Raw genomic sequence first — 23742 nt, 5'->3', positions numbered from 1 at the left:
TCTCACCCACACCCTGGGCAAAGCTCTGCACCCCCCATGACCTGTCCTCTCCAGCTGGCCGGTCCCAGGGCCCTCTCCCAGCTGCTCCCGCCGGGCAACCCCTCCATTCCGCTGCCTGTCCCTCCTCCCCCAGGCTCTGCTGGGCACCCGCTGTCCCTCTTCTCACCTCCCTCCTTCCTTCCTCTGTGCTTCCTTCTTCTATAGGAGCCTCAAACCACCGTCATTCATAACCCTGTGGATGGGATCAAGGTACTGCACTGCCCTCACCCTCCTTGAAGCTTCTGGGGGGGTGGGGCAGGAGGCAGACCCTCGGCCCCGGGGAAGGTCTGGACACTGACAGTGTGGGAGCAGGTGTCCCGCCACCCCTCCCAAGGCCAGGCAGGGCAGGGCGCTGTGAGTCCAGGGGCTGCTCCTTTTGGAGAGGCCCTAGGTACTTACTGCCTTGGAGACATGGTTGCACCCAGCCCACTGGGGACACAGGGATCAGGGCTGCCTGGTATTCAGAGCAGGACCCTCCTGGCTACTGTCGGCCCTGTCCATTCTGCCCTGGCAGAGACCAGAACCAGCACAGCCAGAAGCCACTGAGTGTAGGGCCGGGGCGGGGGGGCAGCACAGACCCGTGACCCCGCCCATGCTCCCCTCTGCTGCCCAGCGTGCCTGCTGAGCTGACCTCTCCCCTGCACCTCCTCTCTGCTCTGCATCTGCTCCCATCCCACTGGCATCTCTCCAGCGCCAGGGAAGGGTTGGCCCTCTGGGGTGGTGGGAGGGATGGGCAGGTAGCCTAGCTGTTTCTAGGACCAGCACCCTCCACCCAAACCCAAGCCTGCAGCCAGACTCCCCCTTAACCATGAGCTCCTCAGAGGGCCTCCACGCTGTAGCCATGGGCTGGGTCCAGAGGATTGTGGCCACTGCCTCTCGGCTGTCCCAGACACAAGATGCTACAAAGGGCCTAGACATCTGCCCTGCGTGGCGACCAGGGATGGTGTTCCCTGGATCCTGTGTCTGGGGTTCAAGTGCCTCTAGACAGCTTCCTGTGGCTGCGGTGTGAGCCCTGATCTTACAGCCTACAGACGCCTTTCCTGGCCCAGGGCCTAGAGCAGCGGTTCTCAACCTGTGGGTCGCGACCCCGGCAGGGGTCGAACGACCAAAACACAGGGGTCGCCTGAAGCCATCGGAAATATGTATTTTATTTAAAAATGTATTGTATAATAAATATGTATTTTCCGATGGCTTTAGGCGACCCCTATGTTTCGGTCGTTCGACCCCCGCCAGGGTCGCGACCCACAGGTTGAGAACCGCTGGCCTAGAGCAATGTGTCCTATCCAGCCCAGTGGGTGTCCCTGGGGGACCTATTAAGGTATTCCTTCTGAGGAGCAGGCAGGTTCCCTGGGAGCTCGGTGACAGGTGGATGACATCTGCTTTTTCATCTGAAGGGCAGCAAGCCTGAGTGGGGTAGTAGTGCTGGGTGCGTCTGGCTTTCCAAGGCCACTGGAGAGGTGGGGACAGGCCTGGCTGGACAGTGCAGGCCAGGGAGGGGCAAGTGGTCTTTCTGGGAAGGAGGTGTAGGTACAGCCACTCTATGCCTGATTTCGGAGATCCACTGGAGGCTTCCCACCCACCTGTGGGTGCCTTTCTGCTTCACGGGTAGCCTTGGACTTTCATAAAGAAAATCATCTGAGGCCCTGGCCAGTTGGCTCAGCAGTAGAGCGTCGGCCTGGCGTGCGGGGGACCCGGGTTCCATTCCCGGCCAGGGCACACAGGAGAAGTGCCCATCTGCTTCTCCACCCCTCCCCCTCTTCTTCCTCTCTGTCTCTCTCTTCCCCTCCCGCAGCCAAGGCTCCATTGGAGCAAAGATGGCCCCGGGCGCTGGGGTTGGCTCCTTGGCCTCTGCCCCAGGTGCTAGAGTGGCTCTGGTCGCGGCAGAGCGATGCCCCGGAGGGGCAGAGCGTCGCCCCTGGTGGGCGTGTCGGGTGGATCCCGGTCGGGCGCATGCAGGAGTCTGTCTCTCCCCGTTTCCAGCTTCGGAAAAAAGAAAAAAAAAAGAAATCATCTGAGCACACTTGTTGGTTGTAGGGGCACCTGCACCCTGGGGCCACGTGAAGGTCCCACTGCCTGTGGGTCTTGGGGACTGGGGTCCTACAAGGCCACTTACGAAGCCCCCTGACAGGTCCTGTGGGACAGTCCGGGGCAGCCATGTTCTGACTGGCGGCCTTCCTCTGTCTCCCCAGGAGTCGTCTGACAGCACCCACACCACCATAGAGGATGAGGACACAAAAGGTACTGTGTGTACCCCCTGGCAGGGGTGCAGGTGAGGGGCATGGGTGGGTGGGGTTCCCTGTGAGGGTCTGGGACTCGGACGTGGCCCTGGGGCTGACCATGATGAGCAGCCATGATTATGGCTGAGCCAGGGTGCCAGGGCCTTGCAGTTTGTGCAGGTGTCCACGTAGCACCTGCCGGGCCTGGGCTCCCTGACCAGTGAGGAAGCCACCTCCCTTCACCCTCCACATTGGTCCCTACATTTGCCCATGGGCGAGGTGCCCAGTTCCCACGGGAGAAATGAGTTCATGGTTGAATTTATTCAATTTCTTCTCTAAAAGTTCCTTAAAGTCATGGCTGGCTGACAGTTGAGTGGACGGAGCAGTCAGGGGCCTTTCCTGGGTTCTAGGCATTTCTATGGCCTTGATGTGGGCAGGCAAGGGTCTGGTGCCTACATCCCCAGCCCAGGCTGCCATCCCCATGTGGGTTTCCAGACTCTATCACACACCAGCTCCCTCTGGACTGCCCAGAGCACCATGGCCAGCCACTCTGCAGTTTGGGGGACAAAAGCCAGGCCCGCCTGACCAGGTGGTGGCACAGTGGATAGAGCATCAAACTGGGATGCAGAGGACCCAGGTTCGAGACCCCGAGGTTGCCAGCTTGAGCGCAGGCTCATCTGATTTGAGCAAAACTCACCAGCTTGGGCCCAAGGTCACTGGCTCGAGCAAGGGGTTACTCGGTCTGCTGAAGGCCCACGGTCAAGGCACGTATGAGAAAGCAATCAATGAATGACTAAGGTGTTGCAACGTGCAATGAAAAACTAATGATTGATGCTTCTCATCTCTACGTTCCTGTCTGTCTGTCCCTGTCTATTCCTCTCTCTGACTCTCTCTCTCTCAAAAAAAAAAAAAAAAAAGCCAGGCCCATTCCACACTGCAGAAGGAAGGTGAGCACAGGCTTTGACCAGGGCGACTGGACACCTGTGTGGTTTCCCCAGACAGACTGAAGCAGGCTGGAGCCACCACTGTGGAGGCCGCCACCCCATCCTCGTGGCCCTGCCTCGCCCTGGCCTCAAGGGGGCCTTAGACCTGGGTCTGCAGGAGGCTAGGGAAGAGGACCAGCTTGGCTAGCTTCTTCCCAGAACTGACCCCAATGCCAGTCTAGCCAAGAGGGTGGGGGACGCCTGACTGGCCTGGGAGGCAGGGCGGCACCCAGCGCACGGCGGGGTGTGTGCGGAGGGGCGCAGCAGGCAGAGCCCTCCCCCCCACGAGGTCCCGAGTCATCCTCACGCACCTGCTGTGATCGCACAGCCTTGGGCAGGTGCAGGGGTGATGCTGCCGTGTGGTCTTGGAGCAGCCAAGAGCTTGTCACAGGTCTAGGGGGTCCTCCTCATCTTTCTCCTGTCCCCTTCTCTTCTGCACTCCTCCCGCCTGCCTCCTGTTCATGTCTTGTCTGTCCACTCAGCCCCCAGGGTCCCTGACATCCTGAGCTCAGTGAGGAGAGGCTCGGGGACCCCGGAATCCGAGGGCCCCCTGCCCTGCCCATCTCCGGCTCCCATTAGCCCCCTGCCTGCCCCATGTAAGTAGCTGGGCCTCTCCTGCTGTGGGGTCTCTTTGAAGGGCCTGTGGCATCTCTCTGAGGGGACCCTTGGGAGCCAAGGGTGAAGCTGAGCCATGCCCCCCAGGTGGGCTGTTCCCACTGTTTCAGGTCTCACTCCAGTCTCAGGGGGCTGCTTGCTTCTGAGACAGGCTGAGGGGCGGGAGACAGTGGCCTCTGTCTCCTCCTCATATGTCTACCCCCATCTGCCCAGCCCCCAGGATCTCTGACATCCTGAGCTCTGGCAGGAGGGGCTCGGGGACCCCAGAAGCCGAGGGCCCCCTGCCCTCCCCATGTAAGTAGTGTGGCTTCCTGTCCCTGCCATGCACGGCCAAGTGCAGCTAACGCTATAACCCAACTCCCCCCCCCCCCCATTACATGCACACTGCTGTCCAGCCCCCAGCCCCAAGCAGCCTCCCAGGTCATTGGCCTGTCTTCCCTGACTCCCTCAGGCTATCTGGTGTGACCTCTGCTGTCACACCAACTTCACATGGCCCCATACCCTGAGCACCCAGCCAGGGCTTAGGGAGACCATGGCCAGGAGCTATTTCAGAAAGCCCTGTCCACCCACAGGCCTGTGGGCTTAAAGGAGCAAAAAGGGCCTGAGGACCAGTGGGTCCTCTGTGTGTCCTTCACCTTCCCACCCTCTGTCACACGCTTACCCAGGGCCTGTCACACTCCCTGTCTCCTTGGCCGCACCCTCTGCTCAAAGCAGGTTCCCATACCCCAGACCCCCCTCTGCCCCCACATGTCCCACGTCACCTCCCTGTGAGCCTCTCCCTCCACCATGACTCCCAGTGTCTCCCCATTTCCTCTGTGATCCCTTCCATCCCCCATAACTCCATTTGTCTCTCCAAGTCCCCTCAGGACCCCCTCTGCACACCCCCTCTGCACAGCCCCTAAGTTTTCCGCATCCACCCACCCCACCACCACCTCCCTCGTGTTCATGTCTGTTCTGTTCCACCCAGCCCCCAGGGTCTCTGACATCCTGCACACGGTGAGGAGGGGCTCGGGGACCCCAGAAGCCCAGGGCCCCCCACCCTGCCCGTCTCCAGCTCTCCCAGGTCCCCTACCTGCCCTGTGTAAGTAACACCTTGGGTGGCCCTGCTGTCATCTGAGGCTCTCCGGGAGTCCGGAGCCCTGCTGCCCTGCACTGCCCCCACTCTGCGGAGGGGACGGCTGGGGGTGACGGAAAGGGGCACAGGGATTCCACATGAGGAGCTTTTGGCCTCCAGACATGGATTTGTGTTAAAGACATGGGGTGTGAACACCTGTGTGTCAGAAAAGAACCTGAGAATGGGTTTGGGGTGAACAGGGCCAACCCTCCCATGATTTGCGGGTTCTCTGTGGATGGCGGAGTACGCGGAAGTTAGAAGGGCCGGCCAGTGAGGGCACTGCTGGGGTGGAGTCTGGGTCTGTCTGGCTGAGAGGTTGAGGGTGGAGGAGCAGCTCTGGATGCCAGCGCTCGAGATGGGGGGTGCACTCTAGAGGGAAGGTCTGGCATCAGCTGGGAGGGGCCGGAAGGGGGCGGCAGCAGAGGCTTTGTGGGCTCCCCCCCCCAGGCAGGGAGGAGCCCAACTGCTCCAGCCGTCTGCCGACTGCCTGCCAGTATCACTTACAGGGATGGATGACACCCCAGGGCCGCAGCCACCCCCACCTCCAGGGAGACTCCAGGCTCTCAGAGGAGAGGCTGCTGGGCCCGGGGCCGGGCATGGCAGGGGAGTGGCTGGGTGAGTTCTGACCGCTGCCCACCCCTTGCAGGCCAGGCGGGTGGAGGGGGGGTGTGGCAGGGCAGAGGGGAGCCGTGGGAGGGCTGGGGGGGTGGTCTGTGGCCTGCAGGCTAAGAGCCCATGAATTCACCCTGGTGGCCAGGAGGGAGGGCAGGAGTGTCCTCTGGGGGACCAAGGACCTGCCAAGAGCGCTGTGTGTTGGCCCGAGGGTCAAGGGCCAGGGAGATGCCCAGTGTGGCTGAGGGGGTTGGAGGCGAGCTATAGGGGCGACCCTGGAGTCTGGCTGGTGATGGGAGTGGGTGATGCTGTGGTGGGCACATGGGACTCTGGTGGGGTGGTCGGAACCCCACTTGTACAACACCTTATCTGACTTCAGAAGTTCCATGTCCCATCTCCCTGACCCTTGGCCCTGGCCTGAGGAGTGGAGACCTGGAGGGGTGCTCCCAAGGGAGCCACCTGCATGGACCAGCCCAGGGCTGTGGCTCCCCCTTCGGGGTCAGCGCAGCAGCCTCGGTGGGGGGCTCTGAGGACTAGGCCTGTGTGATTGCCGCAGCACAGCTCTGCCCTCTTAGGGGTCTGCGCTGAGCTTGAGTAAGGGAGATGGGGGCCACAGAGGAGCCGTGGGCAGGATTAAATAGAGAGGACAAGGTCTGGAGCCAGCAGACATGCCCTGGCCTGTGGGTGTAGGGCATTGGTGTGCTGAGGGCAGGGGCTGCCCCAGCCAGGGTCCCTCAGGGACCGGAGTCTTTATTCCTGGACGTGTCTCACCCAAGTTCTTGGCATCCCAGCAACTTGAGTGTCAGGGTCTCCGGGGGACAGAAGGAGGTAGAGTAGGCCGGGGGAAGGGACTGTCTGGGGCTGAGATCTGCTCTCAGTGGGCTTGAGCTGTGTGTGTCAGACCCGGGTGCTCCCTCTCTAACTTGGGGACCAGGGTCTGCCTGTCCAGCACTGGGGCCCAGGCACTGGGGGTCTTCCTGGGGTGGGCCATGGGCCCCTCCTTCCTCACACTTGTCCCAGCCAGCTGTTTCTGTGTGTAATGGGGTCGCTGCTCACTGGCCTGGGGCCGCGTTCTCCATAATCGGGGATTACACACAATCCAGCCTGATCCTGTGCAGCTGTCTGCCTGGGTGCCTGGAGGGCCCCTGGTGCCCTGACAAACACCAAGGGCTGGGGCTTGGTGCCAGCAAGGAGTCACCGGGTTCCCCAGAACCCTTTGCCAATGGCCAGGCCTCCCCACGTGGGGCTCTGATTCACCCACTGGAGACAGGAGTGTGTGCAGTCAGGCGTGTCGGCCCCTCCCAGGCTGGGATGGCTGTGGGGTGGGGCTGCTGCTGTCCCCCAGGCTTGAGGCTTTAGAGATTTTGTATTGTGAGCTTAGAAATGTCCTTCTGCTTACTTAATGCTTTCTCTTTACACTGACTTTACAATTCATTTTAAAACACTCAATATTTTGTTCTGAAGTGGAAGATTGAGTTCACTTTCAGTCTAAGGTGACTAAAATCAAAGTACCCTGGAAACAGAGCAGAAAAAAGGCCACTGGCTCCAGCAACACGGCCGATAGCTGAAGGCTTTGAGTGGTGGGGGCAGCTCCCGACATCTGAGAAGGGAGACAACAGGGTCGGGTAGGAGGTGGGGCTCCTGAGCAGGGGCTGGACTTGGTACTGGGCAAGGGGCACCCTGAACAGGACAGGCAGGGGCTGGTGGCTGTGGCAAGGAGGTGGCCAGGCCTTGCCGGTCAGGGTCTGAGGGGGGGATGGGGGCTGCAGTCAGAGGAGAGGGAAGTCTGAAGCTTGAAACCACCTTCAAAAAGGCAACAGGTGAGCCAGGAGGGGAGTGGATGAGGTACCAGAGGAGAGAGGGATGCTCAGGCAGAGGGTGGAGAGATGCAATCCTGAAGTATCAGACAGCTCCGCTCAGCGCTCAGGGGACGGTCAGGACAGAGCTCTGCAGGTGGGCCTGTGGCCTGGGAGCGGGAGCCCGCAGCCACCCCCCTAGAAGCCAGCCTCCAGGGCCAACTTGGCAAGTGGGTTTCTGCAGAGCCCAAACCCTGCCCCGGTCCAGACACAAGTTTGGCAGTACAGGAAAACAGGATAGTAGCAGCAGTTCAGTAATCCAGAGAGGGTTTTCAGGACAGGGGAGCCCATGCATGTTTGTAGGCTTGTGCAGACACACACACACACATGTACCCAACCCCTCAGGTGTCACTGCACGCCTGGGCTCACACGCAGCACACAGAGTCTTCTGCTGTGGACTCAGTCCCCCTCCGCTGTGGGTACGCTGCAGCAGGAGCCCCAGGACAGCCTGGTACTGGTGGGAGGGTGAACGAGCGGCCAGCATGGGCCGTGGGCACACACTTCCAAATGCTAAGTGCTCAGGGCATTGAGCCCACAGATCAGTGCACACATGAGCCCTTCCTGGCAGCTGGAGTGGAGACCTGCAGACGCCCATCAAACATGGCAGCCATGCGGAGAGCCCATGGTGTGCACAGGCACGGCGGGGGCTGCCTCGGCCCGGGGGGGGGGGTCCTGGGATCTTGTTTTTTTAGGCCACTTCCTGGGTCTGCGTTTATCTCCGGCATGTCGTTACTTTAAGAGATCGCCATGGCGTGTGTGTTCCTGTGTGCACATGTGTGTACGCTTTGTGGGTGCATGCATGTGCATGTGGGCAGGTCTGTGTCTGCATGGAAGTGGTGCAGTACTCTTCTGAGGACAGTGACTGAGGAACTAGATTGAGGAAACATGGACACCTGAAACTACATATGTAAGGTTTTATTTCTCTTAAAAGTGTCTACAATAAATAAGATAATGTTCAGATTTGAGTCTGCAGGGCATGGGTTGAATTATCCTCTCTGCTTGTTCTATGTGTTTAAAAAGTTCTGAACAAAAATAAATTGTATTTAGAGACATAGGGGCCCTAGGCAACCACCAGGTCTGACTAGGACCAGAGGCAGGAGCACAGAGGATGGCGTGGAGGGTACAGAATGGAGAGGTTGTACCATTGGCTGGCACTTGGGGCCAGGACTGCAAGCATGTGGAGAGATGGGAAGCGGCAGAAGCCAACACCTGGTCTTCTGGCTCCTGGGGAGAGAAGGAATGAGGCTCTCCACTTTGCCTGGACTCCACAGCCCTGCTCCTAGCCTTGGGGCAGAGGCTTCACCGGAGCCCTCAGCCCTTCCCTGCTGTGCAAGCCCACGCTTCATAGCCCCCAGGAGGAGCTTTTGGATTTAGGACAGAGCTTGTGTGCGAAGCCCAAGCAGGCTGGAGCCAGGAAGGCAGGTCACACAGCATCATTGGTGCAGAGAGGGCCCAGGGGGCTGCCAGAGGGACTGGGGCCTCACATTGGGTTCTGGCGGTCCTGTTACCCCTTGATGCATTTTCCAGACATTTTGTACCATGGATGGAATTTTCTGTCATTCAGAGACATTTTATTTATGACAAAGTAGAAGCATGTTGGACTTGGAAATGTGCAAGCATGGTTGCCTTAGAGGGAACGGTCTGAGCTGGACATTTTGGGTGTGGGACCTCGGAGTCCCCCTGGAGAGGAGAGGCGGGTGGGGACTGCGTGGGGTCGTGGGTCACTGGGCCCGTCTCCTTGCAGCACGGAAGCAGGAGATCATCAAGATCACAGAACAGCTCATCGAGGCCGTCAACAACGGCGACTTCGAGGCCTACGCGTGAGTCGGGGCCTGTGCGGGTCCTTGGGCAGCCTGGCTGGTCTGTGGAGAGAGGGCTGGAGGCCCTGGGTGGGTTCAACGGGGCCCCTCCTCACCTGGGTCTGCCCCCCAGGAAAATCTGCGACCCAGGCCTGACTTCGTTCGAGCCTGAAGCTTTGGGCAACCTGGTTGAAGGGATGGACTTCCACAGGTTCTACTTCGAGAACTGTGAGTAAGGGTGTGGGTGTGTGGTGTGGGGAGCGCATGGGAGCCCAGGGAAGCCCACCCACTTCGTGCCCACAGCCTGGCCCAGGAGGTGGTGGTGCGGTGTAGGGGTGCGGAGCCGCTGAAACACTGAACCCCTCCCCCAGTGCTCGCCAAAAACAGCAAGCCCATCCACACGACCATCCTGAACCCGCACGTGCACGTCATCGGGGAGGACGCAGCCTGCATCGCCTACATCCGCCTCACGCAGTACATCGACGGCCAGGGCCGGCCCCGCACCAGCCAGTCCGAGGAGACCCGCGTGTGGCACCGCCGCGACGGCAAGTGGCAGAACGTGCACTTCCACTGCTCAGGCGCGCCCGTGGCCCCGCTGCAGTGAAGGTGAGCTCCGCGCCGAGGCGAGCCAGTGGGGGCGGGGGGCGGGGCCGCGGCGGGCCGGGCCACCCACCACGCAGCCCGCACACCGAGGGCGCACGCGCGCGGGAGCTGAACCGCTGCCCCGCCGTTTCAGAGCCCCGACGGATCGTGTTTGGCGCCCAGCCGCCCTCCGGCGCACGGCCTGCCTGTCGCATGTTTGTGTCTGCCTCTTCCTCCCCTGGTGCCTGTGTCTGCAGAAAACCAAGACCAGATGTGATTTCTTTTTAAAAACAAGATGACAGCAACAACCACACACATACAAAATAGATGTATGAAATGGGGAAAAAAACTAAACAAAGGAAAAAGCTGTAAAAATGACTGCCATTTGTGGGGCTTCGAACCTACTGGTCACTCCTCACCCAAGCTCCACGTGTATGTCCACTCCTGGCCTCCAGACCGATGGAGGTGAACTTGTCCACAGGAAGGACCTGTTGCCCTAACCTGGTTTGTTTGATGGTGCCCACCCCTCCGCCCTGCTTGTGGTGGGTAGTATCAGGTGTCGTCTGGGGGAGCTGTAGGGGGCCATGGGCCTGATCACAGCTGTTCCCTCTGTTTCTTTTCCCTTCCTCCCTCCCCTCCCCCAGAAGGCGGGCTTGGGCTCCTCCCCTGCGGGCCCTGGTGCCCAACATGGATGGCAGTGCAGAAGCCTGGCCAGCTCCCACCCCAGGAGGACCAGCCATGTGAGAAGTCCTCATCGGCCCAAGGCTCCCAGGGGTGGGAGGTGCAAACAGGCACACCATAGCTTCAGACTCTGGCCCAGCTACAGAGCAGCTGTGAGGACAACCTTGGGAGCAGCCCTGTCGGGAGGGGACCCCTGGGCTGGCCTCCCTCCTGTTCATGGGGCCTTTCCCCCAACACAGAGGGGCAGGGCTCAAGGGCCCAGGGTGCAGGACTTGGTCCTGATGCAGGAAGGAAGGGTCAGAGGGGCAGGTGGCTCCCCAGGCCTCAGACCACAGCAGGGTCAAGGCCCCTGGCAGTACTTTGGGAGGGCGGGTGGGGGTGCTGACAACCTCCCCAGGCTGCAGTGTGAGGGAACCCTGAGGTCAGGAGAAGGTGGGGTGGAAGTGGCTGGGCTCACCTCAGCGGTGGCCAACTTGGTCGGATGGCTTCAGAGAGCAGCCAGGGGTAGGGGATGAGTCTGACGAGGACTTGTCACAGGTATGGGACCCTCCTACCCCAACACCCGTCCCCCTTCAACTCACGTTTTCAGCAAAGATTTTCTTTTATCTTCCCCCACAAATGAAGCCAAGGGAGGGGCATGGAGGGGGGAACAGGACACAAGACCTGATCTCCAAGGACTATCGTCAGACACTCCAAGTGGACACTCACCTGCTTGTCCACAGCTGTACCCATGGACACAGGGTAAACATCTGCCAGGCTCCCTGGGCACAGGCATCGAGCGGCAGGGCTCGCCACAGACAGCGTGTGGCCTGGCCACCCTCACCTCCTGGGACCGCCTCCCACCTCTCCCACTCCCCCATTATCTCCACGGAGCTGCCTGTCTGGGTTAATTTGAGGATTTTTTTTCTGGGGGATCGTTCTTTTGCATGACCCCAACAAGCAAGCCACACCCGCTCTTCTAGCTAGATGTCCGTGGTGTGGTCTCGCCGGCCCGCCCTGCAGAGGGTCGGCTGCCGCGGTGCTGGCCGGCTTCCCTTTTCTCTCTTTTTGCTGAGTTTCATTGTCTTTTCTTTCTGAGCCTTGTAAGTGTACAAAAAATTATTTTGTTTTGTCTCGGAAAACTGCAAATAAAAGAAAAACAAGACCAATTGCTTCACGTTCAGCAGGGTACTTTATGCTGGGACCCTGCCACCCCCAAGCCCAGCCCCCTCCCTGGGGGGCCCCCAGCTGGCCCTGGCTGAGAGGCTGAGTCCAGACCTTCCTGAGCCTGTTGGGGGTGGACAGTCCACCCAGGGGTCCCTCTGTGCAGCCATAGGCCACAACTCCAATAGCTTTCCCCTCAATTTCCCAAACCTCTTGAATCACCCCAGTGGCCTCTGAAGTAAGGCTGGAGGGCAGTTGTTAGTAGGAGGAGCCCAGGACCAGGCTCCAGTGTCCTGCTGAGTCACTCCACCACCCACCCATTCCACCTGTGTGTTTTGCTCACCAGCAGGCCCAGAGCCTTGGGACATGTGGTGTCCATGGCCACCGGCCTGCTCACATGAGCCACCATGCTGAGTTGTGCAGACAGCACGCAGACCTGCATAGGTGTCAGACACCAACGTCAAACGCAGCACAGTGGTGGCTGCTGGGATGCAAAGAAGAAATGGCAGGTGATGATCATGGGGACCAGGACAGGCTTCTCAAGGAAGTGCAAACAACAGGAGCCCATGGCAGAGATCTGGGGACAGAGGACTGTCAGGTACAGAGCCTGAGATGCCCGAACTGAGAGAGGGAGGGTACGAGAACCGGGGTGGCAGGGCTAGGCGCTCCCCAGCAGGCCACCACCTGCAGCGGCCCCAGCAAGAGTGGTTTTCCGGGACACCTCCAGGCCTTTCCTGTCTTTGGGCTCTTCCCCACCGTCTGTGCCTCTGACCTGTCCCTCAGGAGGGATACATCACCCAGCTGTATCCCTACAGCATGGGGACACAAAACCTGCCAGGACTTCCCTCAGGAATGCCCATCCTCTGCCTGTGCCAGCTGTTACCACTGACCACATGGCTACATGACTTGACTGACCACCTGGCCCTAAGGCAATTTGATCACATGGTTGCACACTCAGGCCTACCTGAAGGCCTGTTGGCCCTCCTCCCTTTCAGACACACCCTCACGTGGAGATGGGAAGCCTCCTCTTCATCCCTGACCCTAGGCCTCGCTGCTGCCTGTCTGTACCTTATGCCACATGCTTTCTTGGGACAGAAACATGGGCCTCAAAACCATCCGAGATGGCAGATATGTCCACCCTGTGGGTGCAAGAGACTGATAATACAGGTACCCCAGGAGCACCTCGGGCCCTCTCGGTCCTGTCCACTAAGACAGGACAGGCCACCTCCTCCAGCTTCAGCCCCTGGTGGCAGACACCTAACACAGGCCTAGAGGCCCTCCATAGCAGCAGCTCAGTGCCTGGGCTGCACCTGGCAGGTGTTCTCAGGTGGGTGGGTGGGAGGGCGGGCTGCACCTGGCAGCCCCTTGGGAGAGCTGAGCTGGCCTGGGAGAATGTAGGACAGAGTGCGAGAGTGTAGTGTCGTGGCACAGTATCTCCTCGACTCAAGCCTATCAGCTGTAATCAGAGGAGCCTTCCTGGGCCAGACCTCCCTGGGAAACTGAGCCTGAGATGGGAGGTCTTATCCTGGTGCGTGTGGGGTAGGCCTTTAGGCAGGACCCAGCACTATGGAAGAGGGAGGTCAGTGAGGGCCTTCATCCCTCCTAAATAGCACCTACTTTGGGCAGAGCTCCCAGGGCCTCAGCAGAAAATGCCAGCATACTCAGTCCCACCAGAGCCCAGGGCTGCTTGTGACTGTAATGGTCACAGTAAGCTGAAAGCAGGATCCTGGGCCAGCTGCCAAGTCTTCACAAACTTCTGACCAGCTATTGAGGTCATTCCTTAACTTGGGCCAGACTACCCAGCCTACAAGGACCCCCCACAAACCTCAGAGCTCAGCCTGCTCCCTCACCTAGTTCCCGCTAGGTCTCTGGGAGAAATATTACAGCCTGGGCCTTCAGTTGGTGCAGATGTCACCTCCCTGCACCCCCCCAACCAGTCCCCCCAGCTGCACAGCAGTCACAGCACAAAGGAGAGAACTCCCTGAGGAAAGGCCTCCTTCAGCTCAAATAAAACACAACCATTTTGAAATTTCAAGACAACTTTATCCAGATAGGAACCTCTTGAACAAAAGAGAAAAGTTAGGCAGCAGTTATTAAAGTACACACTTAGCCAGATGACTTATCATTAGAATGACAGTATCAGGGGACATGCTGGCACAGGGCCTGAGCCAGACCCACACCTTCTACTTCTCCACCAATCCACCCACTCCCCAGTTCCTCCCCATCATCCATGACCAGACCTTCCTAAGCGGGGTCACAGCCATCTCAGGCACCAGTGAGCAGGCTGGGTCTGTGCCTTCTGGGGCACATCTAGCAGGAGGAAAATCACTGGGCAGGCAGGTCACATTAGGGGTAGTCCAGCAGAGCCCAGAGGAAAGGGCAGCAGTGGGTAGACCTGTGAGGGACAGGGTTCTTGGAAGCCACACAGATCCCATGTTCTGGCTGAGGCCAGATTTCAGGGCTACTGGCACTTCCTGTTGGGTGGGTGGGACCTTTGGGTTTGGCAAGAACCAGCATGGGGAGGGAAGGACCCGCTGATGAGACCACACTGGTCGATGCCACCCCAGCGGGGCTTCTGTGGGGGAAGCCCCAAGGGTGTATTTTGTCCCCAGGCGGCACAACAGAGCAAGAGGAGGCAGTGTGGAACAGAGCAGTGTGACCTGAGCAGCCAGGCAGGCCGACGGGAGGGCCGGAGCCTCCTGGGCCATGGCCTGGGCTATTGGCCTGGGCACTTACCCTGGGCCCATCCTCCAGCTGCTAGGAGTCGGTCGGTCAGTGGGATGTTGAGAGTCCTTGGGTCAGCTGTCACCTACTCTTGGTGCCCATGGAAAAGTCCACTTGCTATGACACACAGGCCCCAGGTGGTTGTGTAGATAGCCTTGTTGCCAGAGGCGCATGCCTGTGATCCAGATGTTCAAGGCCAAACCGCAAAACCGCACGACAGGGCAGGTGAACTGCCCCCTCCAAACACCTCCAAGGCATCAGTGTGGAACTCCATGGAGGTCAACCTCACAGAAATGCAAAATGCATTTCAGGATTTGTGAAGCCCAGTGATTGTCTCATCACAACCTTGGCCCTGACACACTGGCAGGTGCCCTGCTCGACCTACTCCTAGTGGCTATGGGGGGCCTTCCTAGGAGAATCAAGTGTGCGCTCTGCTCCTCTTCAGCCCTGTGGATCAGGGTCCCCCCTTACTGAAAAGTTAACATCATTAATGTACAAGTGAAACCCAAGGCTGCTGAGGATCAACACAGAGCTGGCTCTGACCCCAGGGGCTGTCCCAGGATTAGAAATGAGCCCTTCCGCATCAACAGGAGTCATGGAGTGTTTATGGTTTCATTTGGCCCAAAAATACACCTCTGGGGAACTCAAATTATCTTCTCAAAAATTACTAGACACATGAATTTGAACACTCCCCAGCCCAGATCCCTTCCACTAGCCCTCAGCTCCTCCCAGGCGCTCCAAAGTGAATGAGGAGTGTCCACATTCATCCTGACACGACCACGCCGCTTCTCCAGGAGCTGCGGTTCTGATGTGAATGACCGGGACTTTGCAGCGAGGGGGCTTTGTGGGCTGTGGTCACATGACTGCACAGCACGAGTTTTGTTTCCGGGCCTAGAAAGAGAAAAGAGAGTGCAAGGAGGCACTGAGGATGTGGGTACACATAGTGTGGGAGCCCCAGGAACCAGAGAGCTGACTGGAACAAGAACTGGAAATTTTCCACCCTCGCCGTCTCCTGGGAAGCTATCGAGAAGCAGCTCACAGCCAAGACCATTTCCTCCTCAGCGTTCCTGCCACCAGGAAGGCTACTGACACAAGAACAGGCATGGACATTGGCTGGCCGAGGACTTCCCTTGCCCACTCTGTCCCCCAAGGCCGCCTGGCCCTGGTGTTTCTTCAGACAACAGAGTGATTCCTACTTGGTTCCTGGGTCGCTGTGACCTCCTCTCTCACTTCCTGTTCAGACACCCCAGCTCCACAGGCCAGCTCCCTCCAAGGCACACAAAAGCCAAGTATACGCACAGGTAAGCTCAGACCCCACTGTTCAGTGAGAGATATCTGTGCAAGGATACATGAGAGGGTCGGCTCAGAGCCCCACCATTCAGCAGACAGATGAGGGTGAACCCAGGGTCAGAACCAGAACCCACCTCTGGTTCTGCCCTCCCACAGGGAGCCAGGTGGTGGCACACAGGCCCCTGATCACTGATGCTTGCACAGCACCCCAGAGACAAGGGTATGATGCTCCTGTGCACTGCAAGGGCCCAGAGGCAGCCGGCCATACCCACCGTTTTGTAGAAGGCTTTAGAGTGAATTCCCAGCACTTCAGATTTGGACACCAGGTCATCTATCTTCTCGCCTCGTTCTAACAAGGACTCCATGGTGTTGTGCTGCACAGAGGAGACAGAAGTGACGCTGTGCTCTGCTCACACAGCGGCCAGGAACCCTAGCCAAGCGCCCTCAGGGGAAGCACTTACCCTGGGCCCCCAACCCCGCACATGAGCACCCAGACACAGGTCTGACTTGGATTTGTAACAGGATCTAGTGAACTTCCTTTGGGCCCAAGGTTCTAACTGGCCTAAAAGTGTTTCCCAAATTCTGCACTGCTGTTAGTGAGGTGTACACTGAGCAGGGACATAAAGATCAGGACAGCTCACACATGAGTCAGGGAGGAACAGAAACAAGTAGTGACAAGGCAGTGACATTCAGAAAGGACCTGGAGGAACCTCCCGCTACTTCGGAGGCCTGAGCGTGGGGATGTGCCTGGGAGGGCGCGTGTCAGGGAGCCTGCAAGGTGTCCACAGCTGACTTGAGAGCTGCTGAAGGACTTTAGCAGAAGAGTGACAGTTCAGTGGCTATGGTCAGGTGGACAGATTGGAGGTGGAGGGAAGCAATGGGACCAGTTAGAGGCAGAGGCAACAAGGACCAAAATTGATGTGAAAAAAGAAACTACTCAGGTGCTAAAGGCAGCTCAGAGTTAAAAGCTGAAGTAGCAATTACAAACCAGGATACTTCCAATGAAAATGTGGGGTTCCTGACAACCCTGAGTCCACAGGGAGGTGCCCACCCAGCTCTGAGAGGTAAAGAGGACATCAGGGCTGGGGAGGCAGACCACAGAAATAACTGTCCCAACCCAGGGACTTCCCAGGGAGCCAGGACCGGAACAAGGGCCAAGCTGGCTACCAGCCAGGCCCCTCGTACAGCAGGTGCCATTCATAGAGGAAGGACAGACGTGGCCTGTCGGGCTTTGAGGCCTGAGCCCGGGGAGAGGCTGGCAATCACCACCCTCAGAAAATCGCTTTGGTTATGACCGCGTGCTTGATAAGTTGTCTGCAAGTTGTCTGCCCTCATTTCTGGACTTCTTCCTTACCAGAATGATCTTGGTCTCATCTAGTTCTGCCTGCACTTTACTCATGGGGTCAGCTTCTCGGGGATTCTAGGAAAGAGCCAAAAATAAAAGTGACATCAGGACTGGAGGGGCCACCTGGAAACCAAGTTCAAAACCAACTGAGCAGGATACACTTTTGGGGGCTACTAAACACACGACAGAGAAGCGACAGCTGCTTCGGAGCCCAGGTTCCAGGTCACCCTGTAGTTCCCGCATTTTTCACAGAGGCATCAACATCGAGCCTGTCAGGAAGTGACACAGAGCTACACTATCAGGGCCAGGAAGTCTCACACGGCTCTGGGCCACCCTACCTGGTATGCACTCAGGTAGCCGTCCAGGGCTGTGTAGTGGATGGTGGCAGGGGATCCAACGGGCCATTTAATCCTGTCAACCTGCTTGGAGAAATCGTCCAGCACCTGCAAGACAAAGGAGCTCCTCAGTGACACTCACCTGTGCCCACCACGCCCACAGCAACAGGACTTGGCCCCAAAGAGGCTCTCAGGTCCCCAAGCACCTGGGGGAGGGCAGGGGCAGACAGACAACAGCAAAGGGGAAGTCCAGGCTCCAGTTCCTCCTTCCCAAGTACTCTGGACATTCAGAACAAATTGTGCTCAGCTTGAGATGAACTTTAGTTGGTGAATGATAAAGGTATTAGAATTTTAACTATAGATTCCACTTTTATCAGGTTATGACCTTGCAGAAAATTAGCCCTCTAATTTTCCAACCAATTCTTCAAAAAGTTAAGATTTAAGCCACCACCAAATTTCAGGTGCTTATAAGTGTTATCAGTCCTTTGGGAGACAAGACATGGCCAGTGTCTTCGAGGAGTCTGTAATTGGCACCAGGTGAAGAAAGAGAACACTCAGGTGCTGAGCCCACACCAGGAAAGAGAGCCACTGGAACTGAAGGACAGGTCAGGAGGGGACCCCTGAGTGCCCAGGAATGGCTTGACAAAGGGGAAGCAGGTCAGAGCTGGAGTCAGGTGTGGCTCAGAAGGAAATGGGAAGTCACACGGGGTGAGGACACAGCCACAGTGGCCCTGGGGCACAAGGCTGGACACAAAGGCAGTTATCAGTGTCACAGAGGGAGCTGGGGAAGGGCAAGGAGAAAGTTGAACAGGGCTGACTCTAGACACGCGACTTCACCCCCAGGCCTTGGGCACTGTCACCACCATGGCCCCAGTCCACCCAAGTCCAGTCCAGCCAAACTACAAACTCACCTTCTCCAGCAAGGTGAATGCCACCCGGGACGGGTACTCACTGTCAGCAATGACCACTCCTGCAAGACTGTCGTTCCTCACATAGACATGGCAGAGGTATTCTAAGGAGACACACGGAGACAGACAGGAGGGCTTTAGACTCTTTACTCCTCTATTAGTCAAAGCATCACCATGCTGGACTCCTGCCTTTTGGGTCAATGAAGCCACTAGACCCGCCATATTCCCAGAGAGAGGCAGGCTTGAGGGCTGCTCTGCAGCACAGCTCAACAGGACACACACAGGATGGGACCCAGAAGGGACGGGACGCATGCAGGATGTGCACACAGGAAGGGATGCACGCGAGACAGTACACAGAGGAGCTCAGCTATCAGTGCAGCCCAACACCTGCTTTAGGATGAGGAAATGCCCTGAGGCCTGGTGTGCAAAGCCCGAGTCTGCAGGCCCGTTTCCAGGCACAGCCTTGAGCCCGGGTCAGGCCTGACAATGTCTGGGAGAGGCTCCCATACTGAGGAAGCCCACAGCAAGCACAACAGCCCCGCGTTCTTTAAACCCTGTAAGAGTGGTCCCAAGTCAGGCCTCCAGCCCTGGGGAGGGGAAGGGAATGAGGAGAAAGGCCCATCCAGGAAAAGTACTGCCACTGCTAGCAGGGGTCTCAGGGTTTCTGTCCGTCATCAAAGCAGCAACACGCATGGTCTGTACAAGGGTTTCTGCCAATTGCTCACAACGCACAGGATTAATTCCTGTGACTTGGAAAGGACTGCAGCTGATGAGTAAGAACCTCAGCCAGGAGATTCAGAAGCAAAACAAGAAAATCAAATTAAAGAGGAGACGGAGGCCGTGAGCCCTTGAAATCAGAAATGGGCAGAGAAAAACAACTGCAGGATTGAGGCGGAGAGGAGCTCACCACCAACACACTCCAAACTTCCATCCCCAGAAAGTCTTTGAACGTGCAGGTAGAGCACACACACCACAAAGAACCTGGGTCAGTATCTGAGGAACGTTTGTAAGTACCAAGTTGGGAAGGCAGACACGGCCCGAGGGGACTGAGAGAATCCAAATAAATGTCCATGATCCAGCTGCACAGCTGGACGCAAGCACACAGGGTCCCCCACAGAACACAGTCACTGACACTGCCTACACAGCACCTCCATAGCTCGGGACCCACGGTCTCAACAGGCCTTGTTTCTGCCTGAAGTTCCCTCACACCTTCCTGACCTTTGTCTCTACAACAGATGTCTCTAAACTGAATGCCTTACAGTTTTTACATGAAACCTGCATTATGAAGAAGAAATAATAATGTCTTTAGGTTCCTTGTCAAAATCTAAGGAGCACAGAATGTGGTAATACCTGGAGAGGACGAGAGGGAAATCCTTTTCTGAGATGCCTATACTCTAGAGAGGAACGGTTGCTTGTGGCTCCGAGAGTAAGACCCTAATGTGAGTGTGTCCGAGCTTGGGGGACTTTATCCAGGCAACTAGTCACCAACAGTGGGTACAGAATTTTGTGCAAATAGGAGAGGAGGAGGAGGGAAGCGATATCAGGCTAGCAGACTGGGTCCGGGCAGCCCTGTCCTTCTTGAGGCGACAGGCTGCCTGAGGCATGGTGGCCTGGCCGGCACACACGCGTGGGTGGCAGGTCCTCTTACCTTGTTCTTTGACAGAAGCTCTGCTGCCTTTTGCTGAACGCTCCACAATAAGCTGACTTGTGAAGGTCATGAACTCCTGAACACTAAGAAACACAAGACATATTACCTATTCCCGTCATCTTGTCCCAAACATGTGAAAAGTGACCTGAGCTTATCCTTAAGGAAGCATTGCTTCTTGGTTACATTCCTTTCCCTCCCAACCTTAAACAAATAATACACACTGTGTAAATGGACAGATCCAGAGAGTCACAAATCATTACAACCACTCAAACCACATCTATTTGCTACTCAGCTCATCCCACTGACCCACTTCCAGACACGGGGCATTTTCTATAGGCTATCATCCATTTAACAACTTGGTCAGAGTATGATTTGAGACACAGTAGCAAAGCAGACACCACTTGCTCTCAGAGCCCCACTCACTTCCAAGAAGCAGGACAAATATAAACTTCACTGGAAAACAAGTGGCAAGAACTGTCTGGCAGATGCGAAGGCTGTGTAACCCATGGGACAAGCTCTGGGCACTCTGGAAGGAATGGAGGGCAACAGTTTGGCCAGCACATGGAAATGAAAAGTGGCTGGAACAACGACTTAGAGGGAGGGAGCTTGTCAAGGGCCACACAATGTCGATCCGGCCAACAGACTGCATCCATGACAGTGGTCCCCTAAGAACTTCCAGGACAGTTCACACAGTGAAGGGCTTAGCAGATGTGTTTGCAGAGCTCAACAAGCACTGTGTGTGTGTGTGTGCGTGTGTGTGTGTGACACAGAGACAGAGAGAGGGACAGATAGGGACAGACAGGAAGGAAGAGAGATGAGAAATATTAGTTCTTCATTGCGGCACCTTAGTTCATTGATTGCTTTCTCATATGTGCCTTGACCGGGGCTACTGCAGAGCAGTGACCCCTTGCTCAAGCCAGCAACCTTGGGCCCAAGACAGCGACCACGGGGTCATGTTTGTGATCCCATGCTCAAGCCAGCGACCCTACGCTCAAGTCAGATGAGCCCGTGCTCCAACCGGCAACCTCGGGTTTCAAATCTGCATCCCAGTCCAATGCTCTATCCACTGCACCACCCTCTGGTCAGGCAATAAGCTCCTTAAAAAGTATGAAAACATGGACCCCAACACCAAAAATTTTCAATAATAGAGAAGAAAGTTTGTGGTGTACTATCTGCTTACAAGCAAATCTATGATGAAAAAAACAAACTCAAGGCAGCGGTTCTCAACCTGTGGGTCGCGACCCCAGCGGGGTTGCCTAAAGCCATCAGAAAATACATAATGCATATCAGGTATTTACATTCCGAATCATAACTGTAGCAAAATTACAGTTATGAAGTAGCCACCAAAATTATTTTTTGGTTTGGGGTCACCGCAACATGAGGAACTGTATTGCGGGGTCACAGCATTAGAAAAGTTGAGAACCACTGCTCAAGGAAACACCCTATGAACACATTTCAGGAACGAGTGACACAGCCTCAAAAGCCTCAACAGGTTCTTGGGGGGGGGGGGGGGATGGTGTCCAGAAGAAACCATTGTTATCACAGGAGAAGGCAGCTCCATGTGTGCTGCTGCCCCTGAAGACCTTCGAGAGGGACAGGATGTGGAGTTGGGAGACTGAGATTGCCAAGCCTGGTCCTGTGTAGACCTAAGATAATGTGTGTGCTTGAATGTTTAAACAAAAGAGTTTTAAAAGGTAAAAATATTTAAAAATTAAAAAACAAGAAAATAGCTTCTAGAGCAAAGATATAAAATATTTTTCTACAGCTATAAACAACATATTGTGTTTTAAGCTAAGTGTGTTATAAGTTTGAAAAATTAAAAGTTTGTAAAGTTATAGTTATAGTAAACTAAGATTAAGTTCTTATTGAAGGGGGAAAAAAGTGATATTAGTGTCGCCGAGTTGTCCAGGGTTATAAAGTCCACAGTAGTGTGAGTCATGTTCTTAGGCCTTCATATCACTCACACTCACTCCCAACTCACCCAGAGCAATTTCCAGTCCTGCAGGACCCATTCATAGGAAGTCCCCTACACAGGTGCACTATTTTTTATCTTTTATTCTGTATTTTTACTGTACTTCCTCTATGTTTAGCTACACAAATACTTACCGTTGTGCTACAGTTGCCTACAGTCTTCAGTACAGTTAACATGCTGTGCAGCTTTGTAGCCCAGGAGCAAGAGCTGTGCATACAGCCCAGGTGTGAAGTAGGCTGTACCATTTAGGTGTGTGTGTGCTGTGATGTTCACATAACAACAAAATCGCCTCATAACACGTTTCTTGGAATGTATCTCTGTTTAGTGTCACATGTCTGTAATCCCTCAGAGAAAAAGTCTCCAAATAAGAAGTCCTCACACTAAAACCACAAAGAGACAGAGCTTAGAGTAGGACCATAATTAGACAAAGAAGAATGGCATTCACTGTAAGAGCTGCATCCAAGGGCCAGAAAAGCAGGGAAACCATTAGTAGATTTTAAGCGTGGGGTCTGGTAATCATGAGGTGGGTAAGATGTGAGGAAACCTTGTAAGAAAAACAAGAGCCCAGCTGGAATATGTGTTGTTACTGGACATATCCCTGTAGTCTTGCAATTGCGTCAATCACCTGAAATAGGTGTGGGCACCCCAAGTGAGTGAGGTGTCAGTCCCACACTGAAACCCTTAAGAATCTTCAGTATTTGTGAGCAGTAAAAAAGAAAAAGAATCAGACCCGGCTGGCACAAACACAGAAAAGCAGCCCACAAAGCAGAGAATGGAGCCCATGGTACAGAAAAGCTAAGAATCAAGAAAACACTTCATGACCAACCCGAAAGCAGCAGGAAGTTTCAACCAAATAACAAATTGTTTTAGATCCTGCTAGCAAGCCACTCGCATCAAGAAAAAAACGCTCCATGGAAGCAATGAAAACAGAGTCCAGCTGGCAGACTGCACCAGCCTGGAGACGGGGCCACAGACACTCCTGTAGGGTTCCTCACCTTCCGTGCCTGGGTCACCTCACCCTCCCACGGACAGGCTGGAAGTGTCCGTCTTCCAATACCCACCTGCTTGTAATCAAGTGCCCCAGAAATGTTTAAAAGCTTAAAGTCCTACAAATCCCCTGCTTCCTTCCAAGTCTTCAGTGTAGGACCCTTTAGTGCAGAGAACCAAACATAAGAGGCGCACAATTTGGGTTTGCATCCCGGCTGGCCTCAGCGACTTCACCCCTAAAATGAAGAGTCACAGCACCTGTCACAGTGCTTGTTGGAATCAACGGGGTTCTCCAGGCAATCGCGGAGCGAAAGGGGCTGGTTTACAACACAGGTTTCGGGGTCTCCACCTACAAGTTCGGCTGTACCGCGTGAACCTGAGCAATCTGCACTTTCAAAGTCTCCTTGTAGTTTTTAAAGGACGGAAATTTGAAAAACACTGAGCTCAGGAGCGGTTGGCACGGGCCTCTACCAAGTGCAAGGGTGATTCCTCAGAGGGACCGTCCGCAGACCGAGGGAAAGGCCACCAGAGGCCACCCCGCCACCCCCGACCCTCCCCGAGAGCCAGCCTCCCCCGACCTCGATCTCGGGCTTCCCGGCCCGGCTTCCGCGACCCCCGGCCTCCCCGCCGGGCCCGCTCACCTGGACCTCTGGAAGAAGCTGAAGGACGACACGTCGTAGGCGGCCTGCAGCAGCACCACCTTGGGATCGCCTTTGTAGAGGACGCTCAGGCTGTACAGCTTCATGGCGCCGCGCCGGGGCCGCCCACCCGGCCGACGGAGCCGCTCGCACCCAGCAGCGCGGCCACCGCCCCTCGAGACGCCGCCGGCTGCTGACGGGTCGGAGGCCGCTTCCTCCTGCGGGCTCGGGCCAACTTCCGGTTCCGGTCTGGGG

At 56.4% G+C, this 23742-nt stretch overlaps 2 protein-coding genes across 16 annotated transcripts in view; one reads left to right on the top strand and one right to left on the bottom strand.

Moving 5' to 3' along the window:
• CAMK2B (calcium/calmodulin dependent protein kinase II beta) overlaps nt 1–11645 on the top strand; it is a 68330-nt gene extending 56685 nt beyond the window's left edge. For 4 of the 14 annotated variants that reach the window (XM_066353692.1, XM_066353691.1, XM_066353689.1 and 1 more), the window contains 9 exons: nt 205–249; nt 2229–2277; nt 3721–3834; nt 4067–4147; nt 4821–4934; nt 9180–9255; nt 9368–9462; nt 9606–9840; nt 9971–11645. In XM_066353692.1, coding sequence (XP_066209789.1) covers nt 205–249; nt 2229–2277; nt 3721–3834; nt 4067–4147; nt 4821–4934; nt 9180–9255; nt 9368–9462; nt 9606–9838 — 807 coding nt within the window. In that variant the 3' untranslated portion in view covers nt 9839–9840; nt 9971–11645. The remainder of the gene's footprint in view (nt 1–204; nt 250–2228; nt 2278–3720; nt 3835–4066; nt 4148–4820; nt 4935–9179; nt 9256–9367; nt 9463–9605; nt 9841–9970) is intronic. The other 10 variants (XM_066353695.1, XM_066353701.1, XM_066353700.1 and 7 more) reach the window with 3 other exon arrangements.
• Nucleotides 11646–13661: 2016 nt separating this feature from the next.
• Nucleotides 13662–23738, bottom strand: YKT6 (YKT6 v-SNARE homolog). 2 transcript variants are annotated; one of them, XM_066353707.1, is made up of 8 exons: nt 23491–23627; nt 22924–23085; nt 19891–19973; nt 18246–18346; nt 17338–17442; nt 17009–17074; nt 15927–16028; nt 13662–15255 (listed from the first exon to the last, which is right to left on the bottom strand). In XM_066353707.1, the coding sequence occupies exons 3-8, from the start codon at nt 19958–19960 to the stop codon at nt 15220–15222; spliced, it is 480 nt and encodes a 159-aa protein (XP_066209804.1). In that variant the 5' UTR covers nt 19961–19973; nt 22924–23085; nt 23491–23627; the 3' UTR covers nt 13662–15219. The 2 variants fall into 2 exon arrangements, with proteins under 2 accessions (XP_066209804.1, XP_066209803.1); XM_066353706.1 differs by lacking the exon at nt 22924–23085 and having other exon boundaries at nt 23491–23738.
• Nucleotides 23739–23742: the final 4 nt, after the last annotated feature.

The sequence above is a fragment of the Saccopteryx leptura genome, chromosome 12, assembly GCF_036850995.1.
Source record: "Saccopteryx leptura isolate mSacLep1 chromosome 12, mSacLep1_pri_phased_curated, whole genome shotgun sequence".
Taxonomy (NCBI): Eukaryota; Metazoa; Chordata; class Mammalia; order Chiroptera; family Emballonuridae; genus Saccopteryx; species Saccopteryx leptura.
The sequence above is the reverse complement of the archived record's forward strand: the minus strand, read 5'-3'. Positions and strand labels throughout refer to the sequence as shown.